General features: G+C 40.5%; 1 protein-coding gene across 7 annotated transcripts in view; it reads right to left on the reverse strand.

Moving 5' to 3' along the window:
- IQSEC1 (IQ motif and Sec7 domain ArfGEF 1) overlaps nt 1-21,672 on the reverse strand; it is a 679,444-nt gene that overhangs the window by 84,583 nt on the left and 573,189 nt on the right. For all 7 annotated transcript variants that reach the window (XM_039547792.1, XM_039547791.1, XM_039547793.1 and 4 more), the window contains one exon: nt 138-420. In XM_039547792.1, coding sequence (XP_039403726.1) covers nt 138-420 — 283 coding nt within the window. The remainder of the gene's footprint in view (nt 1-137; nt 421-21,672) is intronic.

A 21,672-nucleotide genomic window follows, 5' to 3' on the forward strand; every position in this document is an offset into this window, starting at 1 on the left:
TGGATTCAGACAACTAAAAATGTGTCATTTTCAGCAGCACACGTGAACTTCTCTAAAGCTTTCCCCCCCCCCCCTCCTCCTCTTGGCAAACAGACCCTTTTGCCTTATTCATAAATAAAGCAAGATAGCTTAAATACCTGCTTATCTTGTAGGTCTGAGGAGAGTTCATAGCTCTCAGAAAGTGATCTTGACCTTTTAATAGCTTCTTCCTCTGCTTGTTTTCGCAGTATTGATGTTGAGTGCTGAAGCTTAGGCCTCCGAGATCTTTGCTGCCCAGGGGAGACAGAGTACAGCCCGTAAGCAGAATGGTCGTAATGGTCTGGGCTTATAGCCGAACTATGGGTTATAGGTCCTTGATGGTAAGTAGATGGGCTATCCAAAGATGTGCCAGTTTCACTACTTGGAGCTTCGCCTTCAACACTAGATAAACAAAGAAAGGGTGGGGGGGAAAAGCCTTTAGTAAGTATTATACACCAAAGATCTCAGCAGTTAACTATTAGTACAGCTCTAGTTAGCTTCAGATTATCTAGACTTAATTCACTATCTGTTAAAATTCACCTGTAGTTAGTTAGTTAACCTACATAACCCTAGAATATAAATATCATAAATTTAGCATTTACTTAATCAGATTTCTATTTTTGCTGCGGAGGTCTGGAGGCAGCAAAAGTGAGATTTCCTGTTTAATTTTATGTAACAATTTTTAGTAATATTCTGAATAACTCACTTGACCATTTATAGGCAAAAAGAAACAATTTCAAAAGGAGCTTCTTCCATTCATTTCTACTTCAGTCCACTGCAAAACCACAAATGTATATTTATATTTTTGTAATGTAGGATAAAATATAAGAAATAATGTCACATTATTTTCCCCCTTACCCAAAGTAAATTTGAGATTTTCTGTGGTCTGTGAGGTATAAGGTATCCACAGAAATTAAACATGGGGGAAAAATATCTATGAGGGTAATCTAATCTTTTTGCCAGTGCAGGATTATTCTCACACTATATTTTGCAGAATTTTGTCTAATCCGGATTTAAAAATACCCCAAGAGATCGGGTTTTCTAGCTCACAAAAAAGGACCATAACTTCATGTGTGGAATACACATTAGAACAACTTGAGACCTCTCAGAAACAAATATTCGGTTTTCATACAAATAATACTACTGCTAAAGAACCAGGGGAAGAGAAATTCTGGAAATGTGATATACAACCAGAATCTTTTCTAAACTGAATCTTGTTCAAAGTTTACCTTGAGGTACCATTTATTCTTTCATGGCATATTGCATTAGTTTTTTCCATTTATGTTAGAAAACTCTTACAGTACTAGATGCCATATTTCTTTTTCATACAGCTCAAATCAAACATTGACAGATTCCATGTTTATGTATCCTGCTTACACACAATGCTGATAGGAAATGGATTTTCATTTACACTGGTTTTCAAAAGACTCAGCAACACTCCCTTCTCCACATGCGCACAAAAAAGCCACACTTTCCCTACCTACCTTTTATTTTAAAAACAGATACACCAGGACTCTCAAGAAATAAAACTCCATGTGCCCTCACCCTGGTTTACACTCTCATGTATTACTTTCATACAGCTCACATATACTCAAACATAAAAAAGCTTTTCTGTTGTCTCTTAGAAATGAAATGTTATGGTCCCTGTTAGACCACACCACAGCAGTCCCTTCAGCAGTTCAAAGTACAGAGGGATTTCTGAAAGAACATTCTCCAGTGGATTGCAGTGCCAGAAAAGATCAAGGTTAACACTGTCAAACCTCTTCTGCCTTGAACAGTGTGTACTTGTGTAAATGGGGAAAAAAGGCTCTTAGATTTCTCAAAATATTTCTACGAACATTTAAAATTGAAAGCAATTCCTCTTTCCTTGTCATCAAAATGTGACTCTCCCAAAATAGGTGTTTTCAGACATGCAAACTGGAAAGATTTCAGTCTCTACACAAGTCACTTTTTCCAAAAAGGAAGCTGACAGGAAACTAAATCCCTTTCCCTTAAAATACAGCTGGGTTTCAATTTAAAAAAAAATGATTAATTATCCCAAGTTTAGTAACTGACATTGAAAATATGAAGCCACCCATAAAAAACCAAAACAACCCCCTCCCCCCCACACACTTACAGTTTCCATCTTAATAAATTCCATTGAGGATTTCCTTACCAAACTGCATCATGCTGCGTCTTTCAGCACTAAGAAGTATTTCTCCAGTTGAGGGTTGAATTGTTAGGCTGCATTTGTTTGTACCTAGTAAGTTCCTAATTAAAATCTATCCATGTAAGTAGTTTCAGTACAAGCACATTAACTTTGTTTTATACTCCAGTTATGACAAGTGACGCCCAACTGTCACAAGGTTTTAATATTTTTCCTTTCTTAGCTCTGACATTTTTTGCCCTCTTCCCCTCTTAAATTGTAAAATGTTTAATAATCCTTCTACTGTGATGATTACCACACTGACATTTTAATAACGATTCCTTCAGTACATGGCTTCCTAATGACCTTTAATGCCATTAATAAAAAGTTGCAGCACTGATCTGAAATACTTTGTTTTTTCGGGGCCAAGCCACTGATTTTCTAAAATGCTTTCGGTTTCCCTCTTAATATTTTAGGTGTTTTTTTTCGAGCAGCGAATGCAACCCCTGAATGATTGGTATGGCTAATCTCATTTTGGTTGTAAACCCACTCCCTGTTACCACGTGCCTGACCTTTGAAGCAGCAGCGAAGTAATTATCTTTTACAACATGCAGCCCTCCTGCACAATGTCTGAGAGACTTTTCAAGTAAGCAAGCCAGATCTCCACTACATATTTAGATTCTCTCTTCTTTTCCCCCACCTCCATTGCCCACTAATGTAAAGGGTTGCATGTGTGTGTGTGCGCGCATAGAACAGAATCAAACATAAAATCCACCTGTCAAATAACACACCTTCCCTCTCCTTATTAAAAATGTTATTCAACGCAAGTATGAACATTTTAATAAGTGTGATTTGTGTGTGGTATTAAGGACAGCTAAAGTCATTTTCTCCAAATTATTATTGGGCTGCACATTGCCCCATCATATAATGGATTTAACAGAACTGTGGCAGTTCAGAAAGTAGATCTTATTTCATAACAGCAATGGGCTGGTGAGGATCATCTCCTCCCCCATTACTCCTGCCAATGGTTATACCAAAGAAGTGGTTCTCAACCTTTCCAGACTACTATACCCCTTTCAGAAGTCTGATTTGTCTTGCGTATCCCCTATGTACACCTCACTTAAAATCTATTTTCTTACAAAATCAGACATAAAAATACAAAAGTGTCACAGCACACTAGTACTGAAAGATTGCTCACTCTTATTTTGTAATTAAATGGTAAAAATGAATCAACTGGAATATAAATATTGTACTTACATTTCAGCGTGTAGTATATAGAGCTGTATAAACTAGTCATTGTCTGTATGAAATTTTAGTTTGTACTGACTTCGCTAGTGCTTTGTGTGTAGCTGGTTGTAAAATAGGCAAATATCTAGATGAATTGGTGTGACTCTCAGTATTCCCAGGAGTACGTGTACCCCTGGTTAAGAACCACAGTACTTAAGGTAATTCATTTCCTCCAAAATGGATTCCAGATACGAGTCCCTCAGTGTACTAGCGGGGGAGGAGGCCATCACTAGACTTTCACCCAGCCACGGATTGGGAGTCACATTCTCATCGTGTGTGACGACACTGCTCTCTCCTTGTAGTGACAATTACAATCATAGGATTCACTCTGGGAGGGTAAACAGTGATTTCTCAAGGTATAGCTACACTAGAAATGTAAGTCTACCTATGTTAGGTCGACTTTCACCACTGCAGTAATAGCTGAGGTGGCTGTACGTCCACACTACCCTCCTTGGGTTCGTGGTACACGGCCTCATCAGGAGCGCTTCCACCGACATTAGGAGGGGCAAGCATGGGGAGCGCAGAGACCGGTATCTCAGCTCCTCTGGCAGCTCCCTGTTGGGAGCCTGGCTGCCCTACAGACTCCTGATGGGCGCCTCCCCCACACTTCCCACCAGGATTGGGGGGGGAGCCACAGAGGGCTTCTCCCCTCCCCATTCCCACTGGGAAACAAGTACACACACACACACACACACACACACACACACGCGTCCTGGCAGCAGTTCTTATTCCATGCCCTGGGCCCAGGCTGTTTTCCCTGTCCTTTCTCCTTCTCCTCATATATATTAGCCCTTTTCTTGCCTTTCCTCTTCATTTCGTGGCCTGGTAAATCTCTTATTGCTTTGGTCTCCCTTCTTCCCCTGCTGGCTCCCACCCTCTTTCACCCTGCCTGCCAGCTCTCCTCATTATCCATCTCACCTTCAGGCTACACATTGCTTCAGCTGATTGCCCATTGGTGGCTCTGTTGGACCAGCTATGCACATGCTTGCAGCTGTGCTGAATGTTTCAGGACCAGAGAAGCAGAGCATGGGTTGGTAGGCAGATGCCTACGGGTATGCCTGTATATGTCAGCTGCTCTCCATGAAGGGCTGCATGGGAGCAAGGAAGGAATGCAGCAAGTTTTCAAGGAGCCAACTGCCAATTAACCTGTAGCCACAGAAGCACATTTGCAAGGAGGTGTAGGACGGACTGGGGGTCATTCAGCTTCTCCTGCCTCCTTTAGTTCCCTCTTCCTATCAGTCTTCTCCTCCTGGATTAGTCTGGCATCTTCCACTTCCAACACTGCTGAATTGCCATACCTCACAGCAGCAGGAAATAAAATACATGATGAAATACAAGGGGAGTAAGGATGGGCATGTGATTAAGGCAGAGAACTGGAAGTCAGGAGCGGTCACTGATCTCTGACTACTGAGCAGCCACAACTCCAATTCAAAGCAATGGGAGCTGTGTGTGTTAGACATCTCTGAAAAAAAATTAAAAACCCTATGGATAAGATCCTCAAAAGAATTTGGGCTCCTAACTCCCATTGGTTTCCTAAATACTTCTGAGGATACAGGCCTAGGTATCTTAAGTTGGCCATCAAAAAGCTGAGATCCCCTCAAGGAGTGACCAGTTCTGAAAACGTAGGCTTTATTCACTCTGTGCCTCATTTCCCCACTTCTATAAGAGAGGGATACTACTACTTCCTGGCAGAACTTGAGAGATTAATTACATTCATGCTTGTAAAGCACACTGAATTCCTCAGGGAAGTGCACAATAAAAACTGTGATCATCACCCCTCCAAGGCACAACTGGGCCAAGGAGAGGGCTTATTACTATAGGTCAATTCAAATTTCTTAGCTTTATCCAACTGGGCTGTACCTGTATTATTTATTTATGATACTCACTGATATTCCCAATTTATAGTAAGATATCCTTCAGGGCTCCTGTCTATTTAGGGAGACTTTGGATTTTATGGACTGGTTCCTCTCCCCCACAATACTCAGATGACACATTAGGAGGTTAAGCATCAATGGTCTCACTACAACAACCATAAAACAATAAAGGAGAATAGAGTAACTATAGGGACAGACTGTGACTCTCTGACTCTAGTGATACTGTATCATTCCAGTCTCAATATAAGGATGGAATTTACTTGTCAGACAAGCCAGGAAGAGGAAAAGGCTGCTGCCAGCACTGTACCAAAGGAGTGAATGAAATGGACAGACTGAAAGAATGGAAAGTTAGTGTTTGGAATAACTCATGATATTGACATTACTGATTACAAATAAGGATTTCTACTGGGCCTAGGAAATCCTTTGTAAGATTCTGTTTGCACCTCTAAGCTTTTTTCTTTTTTCTGGCAGAGAAAAGAAGCCATCTGAATTGGCTCAGTTGATATTAGCAAGGTTCTGCTATAAAGAAGCCTGCAGAGACCACAAACTGTATTAGATTTTAATAGCACCCAGGCAAAAAAAGCAGTAGAAAAGGGGCAAGGAGATGGGGCAGAGGAAGGCATGGAGAGACATGGAAACAAATTGGATATAATGTTTTTAAATTGTTTTTACTTCTCACAGATATTTAAGATTACAGGTGAAAATCAACACTTCAGAATAACCTGCCTTCCCCCAAGCAATAAAAACTGCTGTGGAAAATTAAATATAGATGAGTTCGGAGGTTTTCTGCCCTCCACCATATGTGCAGATCTGGATTTCTTGCAATAGCGTCTCCTCATCTAACACACACAAGCATACATACTATTTTAAAAAATGAAAAATACATCAATAGAAGTGATATGTGAATGCAAGTAGGATCTGATCGTCTCATCAGCAGGGCAATAAGACGGGGTCATGCCTGCAGTGCAGCTAACACTGCATTACCCATGATGCACACTGAGTTCTAACAGCTACAGAATCAAAGCTGGCTGCTCTGTTTGAATCAAAGAACGATGGCAATGTGAGACCATGGCTGCCAAAAGCTGATTTTCTAACTAATTTATCTGGATGTCAAGGATGAATAGGCTGAAGGATCCAGCCTCACACTAAGCCAAAGTAGTATACTATATAACTAGGATGACAGTGAGCAAAATGGTTGTTAATAATGACAAAAAAGTTTGTTGTATCTTTAAAATCCTTTCCTATGATTTTGAGGCAGAAGTCATCTGGGATTACTTATTAGACAAACAAACAAATAGCAGAGCAAAAACGCAGCTGTACACTCAAGTTATCTAGACCTTCACTAAATCTGCAATTGGAGGGAGTGGTCTAGTGGTTAGGGCACAGCAGGAAAGATCAAGACTTTTGGGTTCCAGTCCTGGCCTTGCTACTCTTTTTGTGTAATCCTAGGCAAATTTCTTACTATCTCTGTCTCAGTTTACACCTGATTACATCAAATAATACACAAAAGAGTTGCGAGGCTTAATCAAGTAATGTTTTAAAAAGAACACAAATATGAAGATCCTTTATTTGAGAATCTTAATATTACTGGTAGAATAATAGGGCCCTTTCATTTGCACCCTCACATTCTCTCTTCCTTACAAATCTTACCTACCTTTAACACACACATATAAACAAAGGCAACTAAAAAAAAAATACAAAACCTTCTTCCACATTTGGGCCAAATACAGAGACTGGGGGCTATCCCAAAATTTTAGGAAAGTAAAAAGTAAACCCTGAGCTTTCTCTTGAGTATTTGTACACTACAGGCTTGATCTTGCTCCCAGCTGAAATCAATGGCAAAACTCCCATTGACTGCAGAGGCTGCAAGACTGGGCTCCGCAGGTGGACATATTTAATGCTCATAAACATCACACCATGCTATGACAGGAACATCAAGAAATGCAAATTAGATGGTAAATATTAATATTTTACAGAAGTCTCATTGCTTCATCTTTAAAAATGTCTGTTTTATAGACAACTGTACCTTGTGAGCCTTAGCAGCTAAAATCAGTGTGTAAAGAATGTTTTTTTAAAAAAAACCTCAGAAGCAAGAGGAACATTCAGTATTCAAGACAATGTAAAATAAAAACTTGAAATCGCTCAGGTCATGAAGCATTTGAATGCATATATACAGCTATAATGGGTTCACAAATTAATGGAATAAGTGGACACATGCTACAGTAACTGCACAAATGTTGAAATCCAGCACACTGTAGATTTTATTCTGAATTAAGAAAGTAGCAGAGAAATCAACATGTTTCTGAACAGTGCAACAGCAGAACCAGACCACATGCAGTTTTTGAACAGCAAACACAGTAGAAAGCCCCTCCATGTGCTCAAATTGAGGGAGGAATAAAAGTTTGAGAGAGAAATTTTTGCCAATGGATATTTTACTTAGACTATGTGAACTCGCTGGTTATTTTTCCATCAGAGGATTTATTTAGAATGGGCTTATGACTAGGCAGTACAAAGAGGTGAGAACAAAAAACAGGCACAAAAAAACCCTGTGGTGTTATATGCATCAGAGATACCAGCACTATTTATGTATTCCTCAAAGATTTGTTGGAAAGGTGACTAAATTGTAGGGATGCAATAGCCTGCACTGGTGGTTCTAAGCCTATTCACTCCTACTATATTCAGTCGTGTTTCTTAAGGTAGTGCCTAAGGGCCAGCCCAGAGTGGGTCCCCATTGTGCTAGGCACTGTACAAACACAGAATAATAGATGATCCCTGCTCTGAAGGGCTTACAGTCTAAACAGACAAAACAGATGCAGGGAGGGGAAGGGGTAGAAGTCACAAGCAGAGAGAACAGCAAAACCATGTTAAATCACACTATCTGATGTTAGTTCTGCATTATGGGGCGGGAGAGGGGGAGAAGTGGGTTTACTTAGGAGGAGATCAGTTAAATGGACAGAAAAGGGAAGTGGGCTGAGGAGACAAGGCAGGATTGGAGAATAAAAGGGGCAGGTGGGAAGTGAAGCTGAGGTGAGGGGACTGAGGAGGGAAGGAGCAAACAGCCGATCAGCCAGGGCAGAAACAGTCAAGGAATATTCTACAGTTTTGATTGGAATGCCAGAGGTCCCTGCTTTGGCTGTTTCTGCTCCAGCTGGCGGTTCTCTGTAATTTTCTCTCAAGCCCACATAGGGAGGGGAAATACCATCTGGGTTCCAGTGCCCCCAGAATCTCAGGAGGTGGGTCTCACCTACACAGTTTTGAGTCCGGGGGGGCGGGGGGGGATGCAAAGGAGAAGGGTGGCCCCTGGCTGGGACCCATTTTACCTCTCTCTCCCCAATGTAGTAGGTCCCTGCTTTCATTGCTTCTGGTCCTACCAGGTGGATCTCCTAAGATCTCTGGTCTTAGACATTTTGCCATAATGTTTTGTAACCATATAAAAATAAATGAACATGAATTCTAAGGCATGCACAGTAAATTCCTTAGTTGCTAAGGTGTTAAAAGCGTGCTTGAGGATTATGAATAGAAAGTGAAAAAGAGCCAATTTCTTGTCTTCCCAGTTGACATCAGATAGAAAAAACAACCAGCACTCAATTTGCCCACGACAGTACTCACATTCTGTTCTATAGGAAGCAGATAATTTTTAAAGCATGGCTGGAATTAAACATTGCCAGGAATGGCAGTCCAGACTCCAGACAGTCTGCACAATCTGAATTAAAACCAAACCTAATGAAATATTTATGCCCGAGTTTCTCACTTTTTTTTTTAAATTATTAAAATTCTACATTTTTCCAGAAATGTAGTCTACTGTGATGGTTAAAGCATTTATATTAGTTTGCAGTGACCAGGCCATTTGCCTCCTTGTTGCCAGACCAAAAATATTTTGCAAGGAAATGCAAACAAACCCTAGCCTCGGGAATTGCAATCTTCCTGTTGAGTCTGCCAACTGGTGGCTGGATAGAAAAGACATAACCAATAGCACAGCTCTCTTTTCTCCCTTCAGTTTCTGGATGCACGGTGTGTGCATCCTGTACCATACCACAGTTGGGAGTTGATCCAGGATCCTCACTGTTCAAGTCCTTATGCCAGCTGAAGCAGTAGGAAGCTTTTCTGTGAATAAGCCAGTAAGAACTGTTCTAAGACTATATAATGCAAAAAAACTCCCTCTAGGCAGTTTATTTTCTGCAGGATTCAATGTGCACTTGAACCCAATGTGAAAGATGCAGTCAGTAAAAATTCCCCTCTTGATATATATTAAGTAGTCATTAGAATGGAGATGTTGCTTTACATTCTCCTTTATAAAACGTAATCAAGAACGTATCATGAGCACTAAAATTATCACTGCAGGAGTATCTCTGAACAAGTATAGCATGAGCAGTGGCAGTGCAAGCTGCCTCCATAAGCCTCATTTCTAAAGACAAGAGAAGTTCATTATCCCTGACCAAACCGTTCTTGGCTTTCCTACCAAGAATATCAGAATCATTTCTGATTACACTGGTTTGGGTTTTTTAATATTTATTTTGGATAGTTGTTCACCAATAACTGGGTGGAGAACACTGACCTCATTTAACACAGGTCCTTGTTCAACCATCAGATCATTATAACTTTTAGTCACTACTTCCATGGTCTGGATTCAGACTAATAACCTAGAGAAGCAGGCCTCTATATACACAATTGCAATAACAATAATAATTTGCTCCTATATAAGGCATTTCCTCCAAGGATCTCAAACTTATAAATATCTCATAAGGAAAGTTAAGCGATTTTCTCAAGGTTATAGACCAAGTCATTGGCAGAGTTAGAAACAGAGCTCATGTTTCCTGACTCTTCTTTATCTGCTTTAGCCACTAGATGATGATTTAGGAGATTGGAGGCTGCATTAAGTCCCCTGTGATTCCATAAATACCTAAAGAGGACAAGCCATCATCTTGTTCTATCCCCACATACCTCAAACTCACATGCTATTTCCACAGGTGCCAATTTTGGGAAATTCTTCAATCAAATCTTCCCCTTCTCCAGCTTTCATTTTTCCTACTCCCTCCCAGTGCCGCCCAAAGGGGGGGGGGCAAGTGGGGCAATTTGCCCCGGGCCCCACAGGGGCCCCCACGAGAGTTTTTCAGGACCCCTTGAGCAGGGTCCTTCACTTGCTCCGGGGGCCCCGGAAAACTCTTGCGGGGCCCGGGCCCCCAGAGCATCTTCTGCAGCAATTCGGCAGCGGGGGGTCCTTCCGCTCCAGGACCCGCCGCCGAAGTGCCGAGTCTTTGGCAGCAATTCGGTGGCGGGGCCAGGCCCCCTGAATCCTCCCCAAATCCGTTCAAACCATCTCTGCCCAGAAGTATACAAACATACTATGTTAAGTCATACAGGAGAGAAAATAATTTTACAAGCTTACTTTCTTTGTTCCTGTAATAGCTACACTTCTATCCACAAACATTACCAAAACATCCAGAACTGGAATATCTAGGCACTTGAGGGATTTGTCATAAGACTTGTGAAGAGGATTTAAATGCAAATCAAACAGTGAAGCTTTTATATGAGAATGACACTTTATAAAAGTATTCCACTGCAAGATATTTGTCTTAGTTTTAAAAACAAATATCACTGAGTGTCTAAATATCAGGGAGGGGAGCAGAACTGCCTATCAGTTTTGCATCAAATATGTATCTTCATGCTCTAGGTGTTTCCAAAAAAAGGAAAAAAAAAAATGCCTCGTGTAGCTCTTAGTAATGGTAGATGCTGCCTTGAAATAGATTCAAGTTCTCACACCTGGTTCAGGGAAAGCAGTATGCAGTCAGAAGCCATCAGTGGTACTGACATGAAGTTATACAGAGAAACAGAATGACAGCTGCAGACGCAGCTGCCATGGTTAGACCCTCCTGAGATGACACCTGGGAAAAGCACTAGAGTGGCAAAAAAGGTTCAGGTCAAAGTCTAGGCATTCCACATAGGAACGATCATCTAAGAAAAGGAGTTCTCACACATGATTTGGTGCTTATGACAGCTACAAGATCTCTTATTTGAATCCCAAGTCTTAAACCACAGTTATCTCAAACACAAGCACAAACACACACAAATGAGGCTGAAAGCAAAGCTATGCCACACTATGCATAACTGAATTTTAACGTAAGTATTTGACTATACAGTGCACCCCATTGCTCCAAAGTTGGCTTAGATTTATATACTTGTGGCGCTTTCCACTGAGAAAACAGGTCTGTTTCATTGAAGCTCTGATATATGCGTTCGATTGTCTCAAATGACTTATGTGAGAAATTTTAAAATTATCCTTTAAAATACAGAACTCTTTCTATAGACATTTCATATTGTTGACTGCTTTAATACCTACCTTCTTTCAACATTACAATATTTCCAGTCAGTTTTCAATTGGTGAGATAAAATGAGTTGAGATACATTAGCAACATTTACAGATGATGAGAATCTAGTTCATTCCCTTTTCTATTTTGAAATATGCTAGTAAATGATAGTCAGTTTAATTCCCCCCCACATACACACACAAAAGCAGCAACAATGCTAACAAACTGCTCAACTAATCTCTCTTCAAATATATGATGTCACAAAGTTCAAAGTCCTTGCGAATGACATCATTATTCCTGGGTACTGACAAAGGTTTTCATCTGGGAAAGAAATATTGGCCAATTTCTTTTACTTAGAAAGCTCTTTCACAAATTCAGCTGTTTCTGCTAAAACCAAAATATGTAACCTTCAAAACTACATCAAAGCAATGTCACAAATGAGCTGATTTTATTAATTTAGAATTATTTCCAAGAAAATCCAGACAGAGTTGCATGTTTCTCAATAGTAACAAAAACCTTATAATACAGGATGTTTTAGGGCAAAATTTGCCAATCAAGTGTATATGGTAGGGCAAAATGTGGATATTTTGCTGGCAACAGTGGACAGGATCTGTGTGTGTAGGGATATCAGAATACCAAAGCCAAGTACTACCACATGGATTGCAGAGGACAATTTTGCCCTCAGGGCCAAATCCTGGACTCAAGCCAGTGGCAAAATGCCCACTGATCTCAATGGCACCCCCAATGAATAACTATCTTCCCCATAAAAGGCAATAGAAAATAAGTCAAAAGTTCTTTCCTTCACTCCACATTTTGAGCTATAATCTTATGCCCTTTTTAATGAAGTAATGTAATCTTTTACTCCAGTCTAGGTAGAATAAGAAAAAAAATCATTGTTTTTTAAGAAAAGGTAAGCACAAACAAGGCGTAAAACAAAACAAAAAATCTCATAACACCGTTTCAGAGACACTGGTTATTATAGATTTATGAACTAAAAATATCCATCTAAAAAGAGCTTACTTTGAGATAATCCTCAGCTTCCAAGGAAGCTGGTGAAGGTTAAATAACTGATACTGCAGCCTTGACCCGTTCAAACAAAACAGACAAGTGGCTGGAAATATCTCTTCAAAACAAGCACAAAAACGCCTCAAAATGCCTATTTACTGCACTGTAAAGCTCATCTTCTGTACTGATGCTAATGCCAAAGCTGTATTTTTAATTTTCATTTATCTATTTAGTTTTTACTTGTTCGAAGTTGTGAAATAGCCAACAGAACTTGTGCGGCTTAACAGCATGCTGCTACCTCTGGTAAAGTTAGGATGTGATTTAATTGTAAACTATGTTTCTCAGCTTAATTTAGCAATGAATTTACACCACATTTTAAATTTAAAAAATTAACAACATTAATTACTAAAAGAAAACTATAACCTATTTTATGCTGGAAAAGGAGTTAATGAATTTATAACATTTTGAATACCAACTATCAGAGAAAGTATCAAAAGGATATTTAGACTCCACAGAAACAGGAAAACCAAAAATCATATGTCATTTTATAAAACTGCCATTTTTCATTTCAAACATGACTATGTTTTTTTTTACTGAAGCCCTTGATACCCCATGACATTTCAGTTATTACCAGACCCGATTCTGTTCCCCCTATTCATGTTGCATATTATCTTATTTGTGCAATTCCATTTAAGTCTATGGGTCTTCTCAATGTTAGTGTTAGAGTTAATTACACTGTGAAATATTTATTTACAAAAGAAGATGATCTGTTTAGATGCATCATCTGGCATGGAGGAGCACCTTTTTCTTTTGAGTAGCTACAAAATACATATTAATATTTTGCTATCATGATATGCACTGCAGCCTACACAACACTAATTTTAAAAAGAAAGATTCAGTTTCTGCAGCTGGGGAAGAACTGATCAGCGTGCACAGCTGAGACAGCATTTGCTACAGTACAACAATAATCCTTGTCTTCATACCAGCCAGACTTGCTTCTCTACTCTGTTGTGGCTTCAGCTGTTCTGTCAAGCCAATCAGAGGGAGTGGTAACCCTGAATGATATCGCTGCCCAGAGAATTAAAATCCAGCTTGTTGGCATTTAGGCTCTGTGGGAAGTCAAGCATCAGATTCCTGCTCTCTACTTCTTTTCTGGCCCTGTTAGTATTCTCTCTTTCTATTTTTGCTTCCTAGCTGATATATTTACTGTATTTCAAATAGACAAAATTTAATTTAAAAATAGAAAATGAAATGCCATTTATTGAGACAGAACATGTTTCATGTGTTGAAATATCATGCAGGCAACAAAATTACACCAAGATCCTAAATCAAATCGATTTGATGACTTCTACCACTCGACCTATTTCAGGGTTTTTCTCCTTTGTTATTTGAAACAACTGCTAATACACAGTCTAAACAGCTGGGAACAATTTTTGAGCAGGCCAGCCTTCCCCTTCAAGTACCTCAGTGTTCACAGGCAGAAGGAAGTTAAGGAACTAATCAGGAACTGAAGAACATACCAAGGGCCTCAAGCAACAGCAACGACCACAAAAACAAATGCTGTTTTATTTTACATAACACCTCACGACTTGGTTTATTTTAAAAAATAAAGACAGTTTCATTTAGGTAACAAGCAAATATTCTAAAGGAGGATCAACGATTCAGAAAGTATGTTAAACAACAAATGGATTCAGTTTCATGCTTCCTCAAAAGCCTATGTTAACTACCAAAGCCAGTTCAACTCTGACACAACCCTATTGAGTGAACAGGGAATGGATTTACAATTAGTCTGGAGCTTTGGATGCCCCATTCTCTACTTAAGAAAGAAAATAAAGTTTTTTCACCTTCTCACAACTTAAATTGACTGTTTGTCTTCCCCTAGTGGCTGGATTTTCCCCAGCTATCAATAAATGTGATGATGTTACAGAGCTGGAGAATTATGAAAAGCCAAATTCAAAATGAAGATAACTGGAGAATGCCAGGACAGCAAGACAAATTTAACTCTGCTTATTTTCCATTACATCTAGAAACACAGTACTCCTCTGAGAATGCAGCCATCCCTTCCACTCTGACTGCCCCTTAATCCAGCTCAAGTTTGGAGAGGATTTAGCAGTGTTTTACTTCAAAGAAAAACAACATAATTTCAACATGCATAAATGCACACAGACTTAAGAAGTTACTTCATTGGGCAGTAAAGAAATTGGATAATAGACACAACACAGTTACTGTACAGAGCTTGCTCCTGTGCTCAATGAAGTCGAGGGGAGTTGAGGATGAGGAACTGGCCATGAATGAGGTACACACTCTGAAAGACGTCTTTATATTGTGACTCACTGGAATGTAATCAAGGCTGAGCAGCCTTTAATCATAGACCTCTTCATAAAAGTGATTTTTTTATCCTTTGCAACACACTCTGAGTTTTCTAGACTCATAGTATGCACAGTATTTAGGAAAACAGTCTGGAAGGGAGATGGGTTCTGTATTAAGGGGAGATAAAAGATCAGAGCTTCTTACATTCTGGGCAAAGAATTTAACAAACCAGCGTACACAAAACTGAAGTCTTGTACAAAAGAATATACATAGAGTGTTACTGTGTGCAGCCCCTCACTACCAGGGTGAGACACAAACCAGCAGACTCCTTAGTCTCTAACCAGTACAAGAGCTATCAACAACTTTTTATTGGACCTCCAGCTTTTTCCAGCTCCTCTCCTCTAAACCAGGGGTTCTCAAATGTTTCTATTGTGACCCCTTTCACACAGCAAGCCTCTGAGTGCAACCCCCCCACCTTATCAATTAAAAACACCTTTTAATGTATTTAACACCATTACAAATGCTGGAGGCAAAGCGGGGTTTAGGGTGGAGGCTGACAGCTCATGACCCCCCATGTAATAGCTCCACGACCCCCTGAGGGGTCCCAACCCCCAGTTTGAGAACCCCTGCTCTAAACTGAGCCTGTGATCTATCAGATCACAGGGAGGGATAGCTCAGTGGTTTGAGCATTGGCCTGCTAAACCCAGGATTGTGAGTTCAATCCTTGAGGGGGCCGCTTAAGGATCTGGGGCAAAAATCAGTACTTGGGCCTGCTAGTGAAGGCAGGGGGCTGGACTCAATGACCTGTCAAGGTCCATTCCAGTTCTAGGAGATAGGTATATCTCCAATTAAAAAAAAAAATCTCTGATTGCCATTTTAATGGTCTCACCTCTATTAGCGGCAGACTAAGTGCAGACTCTCAGTGGATTGGAGGTGGAGTTTTTCCAGCCCTGCCTCTCAACAATCACAGTAAAAAGGTGGAGCAGGTCTAGGGCAGTATTTCTTAATGACTGGTCCATGGACAGGTGCCAGTCCCTGAGATCTTCCTGACAGTTTAGGAAGGCAGCAAGCTGGTCCCTGGTATCAAAAATGTTGAGAAATACTGGTAGGGAACTACCAACACCACACTACTGGTGGGCTTTACTGTGATGTGTTGAAAACTGTGTTAAAATTGTGATCTATCACTTGAAATTCAGAGGAGTTCTCCTGGTCCTGCTTTCAGGCAAAAGGGCTTTGTAGGGAAGTGTGCAATCAAAGTCAGTCTACAGACAAATAGCCTAGAGTAAGGTGGGTGAGTTGTGCCTCTCTCTGTTAGGGAGCAGCCTGCTTTGTCTTTCTCTGGTTTGGGGGTCTTGTTATTCCAAATTCAGAGGAAGAGTGTTACATTACAATCTTTCAGTAAGAGTATTTTGTGTATTTACCTCACTTTTCTGTTTGTATGAAATGAAACATATCCTTAAGATGCAGAGGTTTTGGGGGTCTACTACAGCTTGCTGTCAGCCAGGAACTTTCTCCTCATGAAGATACCCTGGAGAAATTCTAAGGCTTACTTTACTCTATATGCAAAACTATTGGCCACTTACAAACAGTTCTTATTACTGGAGAGTTTCTCACACACACACACTTATTTTTGAGACAAATTACTGTAATCCTGATTCTCCACTATGTTCGAGCAGTGCTGGGGTGTAGCGAACAGTGGTAGCTATGGACTGCCAGCTACAGCTCCATGATCCCAGCCACTGAGCCCTGAGGGATGTTCTAGCAGCATTCTAATGTTCACTAACGGAGCTTTCACTGGCGGGGAACTGGGCATACAGAGCTCAGCTCCACCTCACTCACTCCTGCCAAGCCTGTCCCTGCCCCACACCCTTTCACCTTATGCTGGGGGTAGGTAGCGACAGCAGGCAGAGGAGGATGCTATGCCACCTTGCCAGCTTCATACCAGTGTAGATTCCCTCTACATAAGAGAAATTCTCCAGGGGAATCTCTGGCCTTTTTAAGTTAACTTTGTGCTGTTTAGGTAACGCAAAGTCAGATTAGAGAATTAGCAGATTAGAGAATTTAGCCCAGTGGATACTAGTTAGTTCCAGACAAGGAAACCAACCTCCCCCAATAAAATACTCAGTACACGTAGGCTTTATAGGCCATTAGCCATGGCTGAGTACAGTCTAATCTTTTCGCCCCAGCGAATACTTTTCTAGGGCTGCAAGATGGGTACTCAGTATTTTTAACCAAACTTGAGACAAACTGGACACCAATAATCAGAGGCCACTTTTGAAAATGGTCAGTCTAAACTAATCCTGTATTACATGCACCAACATGATAGGGAATAAACAGCACTATTTCTTTTTAATTATGCACTTGTCCTACTCAAATCTCTCTCTCACACCATTGTCTGCTACTAAAAATAAAATCAAAACTTGAGGCTGCAGTGAGCCTATAACAACTACAACCATTTCCCTGCATATTGAAGACACATCCTCCTCTCCCATTTTCTTAAAAAATAAAATAAGCATCCCTGTTGTCCAGTGTTTTACAATCTCAATGTCTTCTTACCAAGGTGCATAGAAAATTGTTTGAGACAAAGTAGCTCAATGTAACAAGAGTATATAATTAACAATACTTTGTATTTCTGTGCCACCTTTTCTTAGCAGATCCCTGAGCATTTACAAACATTAACTAAAACTCATGACACACTTGTGAGATATCTGCATAGGGATCAGTGAAGCCACCTCTGGAATGGAACCCAACAGCTGTTTAATGGCAAACTACATAAGAGTGTAAGAAGGGAAAGTGAATGTAAATTCTATATCCAATTGAAACTACAGAAGGAGTTTAGGTCAAGAGAAAAGTAATTACCTGAGCTGGAATATGACCAGGAAGCCAAAGTTTAACAGCCCCACTCATACAGAAAATGCTATCGGAGCTCTAACACAGAGACGATCAGGAGTTCTGGTGTATGTCTCATTTGAATGATAGCACCTCCTGCCACAGCAATACAGAACCTCGAACACAACACCGGGGTACTGGTGGAACACTAATTCAAAGGAGGAAGAGCTACTAACAATCATCCACATTGCTTCCTGCAGCTTTTCTCCTTGGAGTTCTCCCATGCAAGTACTGACCTGGCCTTACCCTGCTCAGTTTGTGGGAACTGAAAGGATCACAGAAGCAGTCGTTATGGCTGCAGGCTAAGTATATGCTAACCCAAGTCAAGAACACGTTAGCACACAGATGAGCCTGAGCCACAATGTTCAGAACCAAACGTGCATTTCAACTTCCCCAAGCTTCAGAGGTGTTCAGATGTGGTTTGGCCATTTATAAGGATAGGGACCAGGTGCGAAATTCTGAATCCAAATTTGAACTTTCCCATAGCTGGGAGCTGCTCATAACTGGAGGTCTGGTGGGAGCTCTTCACTACTCTAAAGACTTCCATACAAGAGAAAAAAAATTAGGTTTGTGCCCTTTTGTGGACACGGTGTGGAGGGGTTTTGTGCTTTTTTTCTTTTTTTAAAGTGCATTAGAAACGTAGGACATGTCTACCCTGTTTAGCATGGAAGACTCGATGGACAGAGAACCAGACAGAGAGTATTTGGTTAAAATCCTTGGGCCTGATTTTTTAAATTGTCCTGCACCACGTAGTCATTTATACCAATGCAAGGTGAGTGTAAAGTTATATACATTAGAACAGTAGCATTCCACACCCACTTTGCACATTCCAAATTACTATACACTGTGCAGCACAACAGAGAATCAGGCCCTTTGTACTTCCAGCTGTTTGGAAGACATTTGAGACATTTGTATTAACAAAAAAAAGTTTGTTAGGGTTTGTCTACACTACGCAGCTTTTAGCAACACGGCCGTGTCGACGTGGTTGTGTCGCTAAAAGTCTGGCAGCATTAACACTGTTTGTCGGCACTTTTGCCAACAAAATAATTCCACCCCCTAGGAGTGGGGTTCACGTTGTCGACAGGAGAGTGCGCCTGCCGACAACGAGCCGTTTACACTGTCACTTGCCGCAGCAAAACTTGTGTCTTTCAGGGGGCAGCAGGGGTAGGAGAGGGGCTTTTTTGTCATTCAATTGGCAGTGTAGACAAAGCTTAAGATATACAACAGCCCACTTTTCATGAATTGAGGGCTGTGAAAGCTCTCATTCTCCCCTTCTCCAGAAAAACAAACAAAAACGCCCCACAAAATTTGATGTATTTGATCAGAAACAAAATAACCTTAAAAAAATTACACACACTGTCAGGCCTTCTTTGTCCATCACAAGGAATCAAAAAAGAGCAAAAGCTATTTTTGTCATTTGCAGGTCACCTTTAACCTTAAAACGAAGATATCTTAGGGCTTTGTGGTACAGCAGATCAAAGCACCAGTCTCTATTCTCTGGCAACTTGAATCAAATCATTATGTCACAGTGAAATAAACCTGTAGTCTTCATCTAGATCCTAATTACAAATGTCCACCTAACAAAACCATGATATAATCCGGGATGACATAAGAAGTTATATGGGTACGTGATTAAAATATCTTCTGTTAATAAGTGTCACTAGAAGCTTGTGATCAGTAGTTATCTTTGCAAATCCAAGCCATATAAATTAAATGCAATCTATATTAAAATAACTTTTGACATAAGTGACAATATCCACGATGTTGAAAATTAACATTCAAGTTCTGGGCCAGATTCCCCTCACACCTATGCAGTCTCATTAGATGATGGAAATTCATGGGTGAAACTGAGAACAGATTTGGCCCTTGGCCCACAGTCCATTCCAGTGTAAAAGGAAAACTCAAATACAGCATGCTGTGCTATTTAAATTATGGAGTGGAAAAAAATTAAGGGATTTTGAAAATATCACCCTAACATCTGTCTTTATGTACAACAAATTTACAATGCTGGGTGAAGTTCTCTCATAAATGGGGATGAATTCTTGCAACACACAGACACAGCTGCCAAGCTTTGTGCAGATCCATGTGTACTACTCTCAGTGAGAACAAGTAATTATATTTTCCTCAGGCTGTGCCCCTTTGTCTGCATGCAGTGGGCCAGGAATGAGTGAGAGTCAGGGGTGGGGGAGAGGCTGGAGCCTATATTTTTGCACACCTCAGAAGCTGATGAGTGGGGATGTCGAGAGAAAAGCGCAGTTGAGGGAAACTTAGAGGCGTAGGAGGAATGGGACAGTGAAGCTGGAGGGAGCCTGAGTCCAGTGTCCAAAAGGAGAAACTACAGGGGATTCTGTCCAGCCCTGCTGGATGCTTGGCAGTACAATCTTACGACCATCACTATTTCACGGTTTCCCAAAAACCAGCCCTATGATGAGGGCTGAATTACATTCTAATTACAGCCCCTGGGCTGTGGTACAAAGTTAGGGCCACACAGCAGATGTCAGCTGGAGCTTTGCACAAAGATAGAATATGACACTAATGTAGAGAATCAGGCCAATTTTTTCATGACCTCTGATTTTTTTGTGCCTCTGTTTCCAGATACTCAACCTGAGACACCTTGAGCCTGGAGTTTCAGAGGGGCTGAACACCCCCAGTTTTAACAAGAGCCAATGGGAACTGCAGGTGCTCAGCACTTTTGTAAAGCCCAAGATAGCACCAAGTTGGAAACCCCAAATCTGCAGCAATCGAAATCTAAGGCCACCTCTGAAAATGTTGGTCTAAATTGTTACTTACTGTTCAAGCAGTCAGTCAGTGGGGGAGTGGCTATGTGATGCAGGTCCACTTTTGGAATCACAGCTATTTCTACATGTTGTGGTTTGGTCATGTGCAGTTAGCTAGTTTGCAAGCACATCTGCAGTAACTGTGTGTAAGTTAGCCACACAACTGTGCAACCTTTGCCATAAGAAAATCTACTCTTTGAAGTGTCGTCATTAAACTTCAGAGCTGACACACTGCCAAGATGAATAGGGGCAGCTGGCTGCTTCTTTTTTCAAGTTGTTGTTTCAGGCTAAGATAATAGTACCTTACTTCACATTCAGACGAGTCTCTTCTGTGCCCAGAATGGATAGAAATTGAACAAAAAATAAAATCAATAAAAAAAAAAAGTTTTCATTCTGCAGAATGTGAATCTGTCATAAGGCTCAGAAATCCCTCAATTAGACCAGAGGTACCAGGAGGCCCAGGCACGTGCAGCTCATACTGCAGAAAAAAAACACACTGCCAGTGAAAATTGAACATGATTTTTTTTCAGCAAAGGAGGACTGACTCAGTCATAGAGGGGCCTACCAGTGAGTATCCAGTAAACTCATTAGCCAGCTGTTAGAAAATGTTTCAGTATAGATTTGTAATAGGAAAAACAAATCAAGAGGCATAGTTAGGCTGGATAGCTGCACTTCTCAGATGAGAGAAGGTACTTGGGCTTTTGGATTTTCCTATCTGAGCAGCACAGATTACAGTATTTAATAAAATTGCTTGGCTCTTTGTGTTATCAAGTAACTATATCGGGCAGGGCTGGGATGTGGAATTGCTTCTCAAATCAGAATTCTGATACAGCCCCCCTTCCCCAAATAAAAAAAAAAAATTATCCTTGCACAGTGTCTAGAATCAATATTTCATCAGTTAGCATTATCTACTTTATTGAAATTGAAACTTTGGATCTCTCTGGTGAAAGTTAAAATGGTTTAACATTTTAAATACTAGAACAGAGATGGATTTAAATGGTTGGAAGCCCACTCCACACCTAAAATTCTAGAATTAACTAAACCACCTATTTAACAAAGAATGAAAACTTCTAGTTACTATA

The sequence above is a fragment of the Mauremys reevesii genome, linkage group 7 (genome assembly GCF_016161935.1).
Source record: "Mauremys reevesii isolate NIE-2019 linkage group 7, ASM1616193v1, whole genome shotgun sequence".
In the NCBI taxonomy this organism is placed as follows: Eukaryota; Metazoa; Chordata; order Testudines; family Geoemydidae; genus Mauremys; species Mauremys reevesii.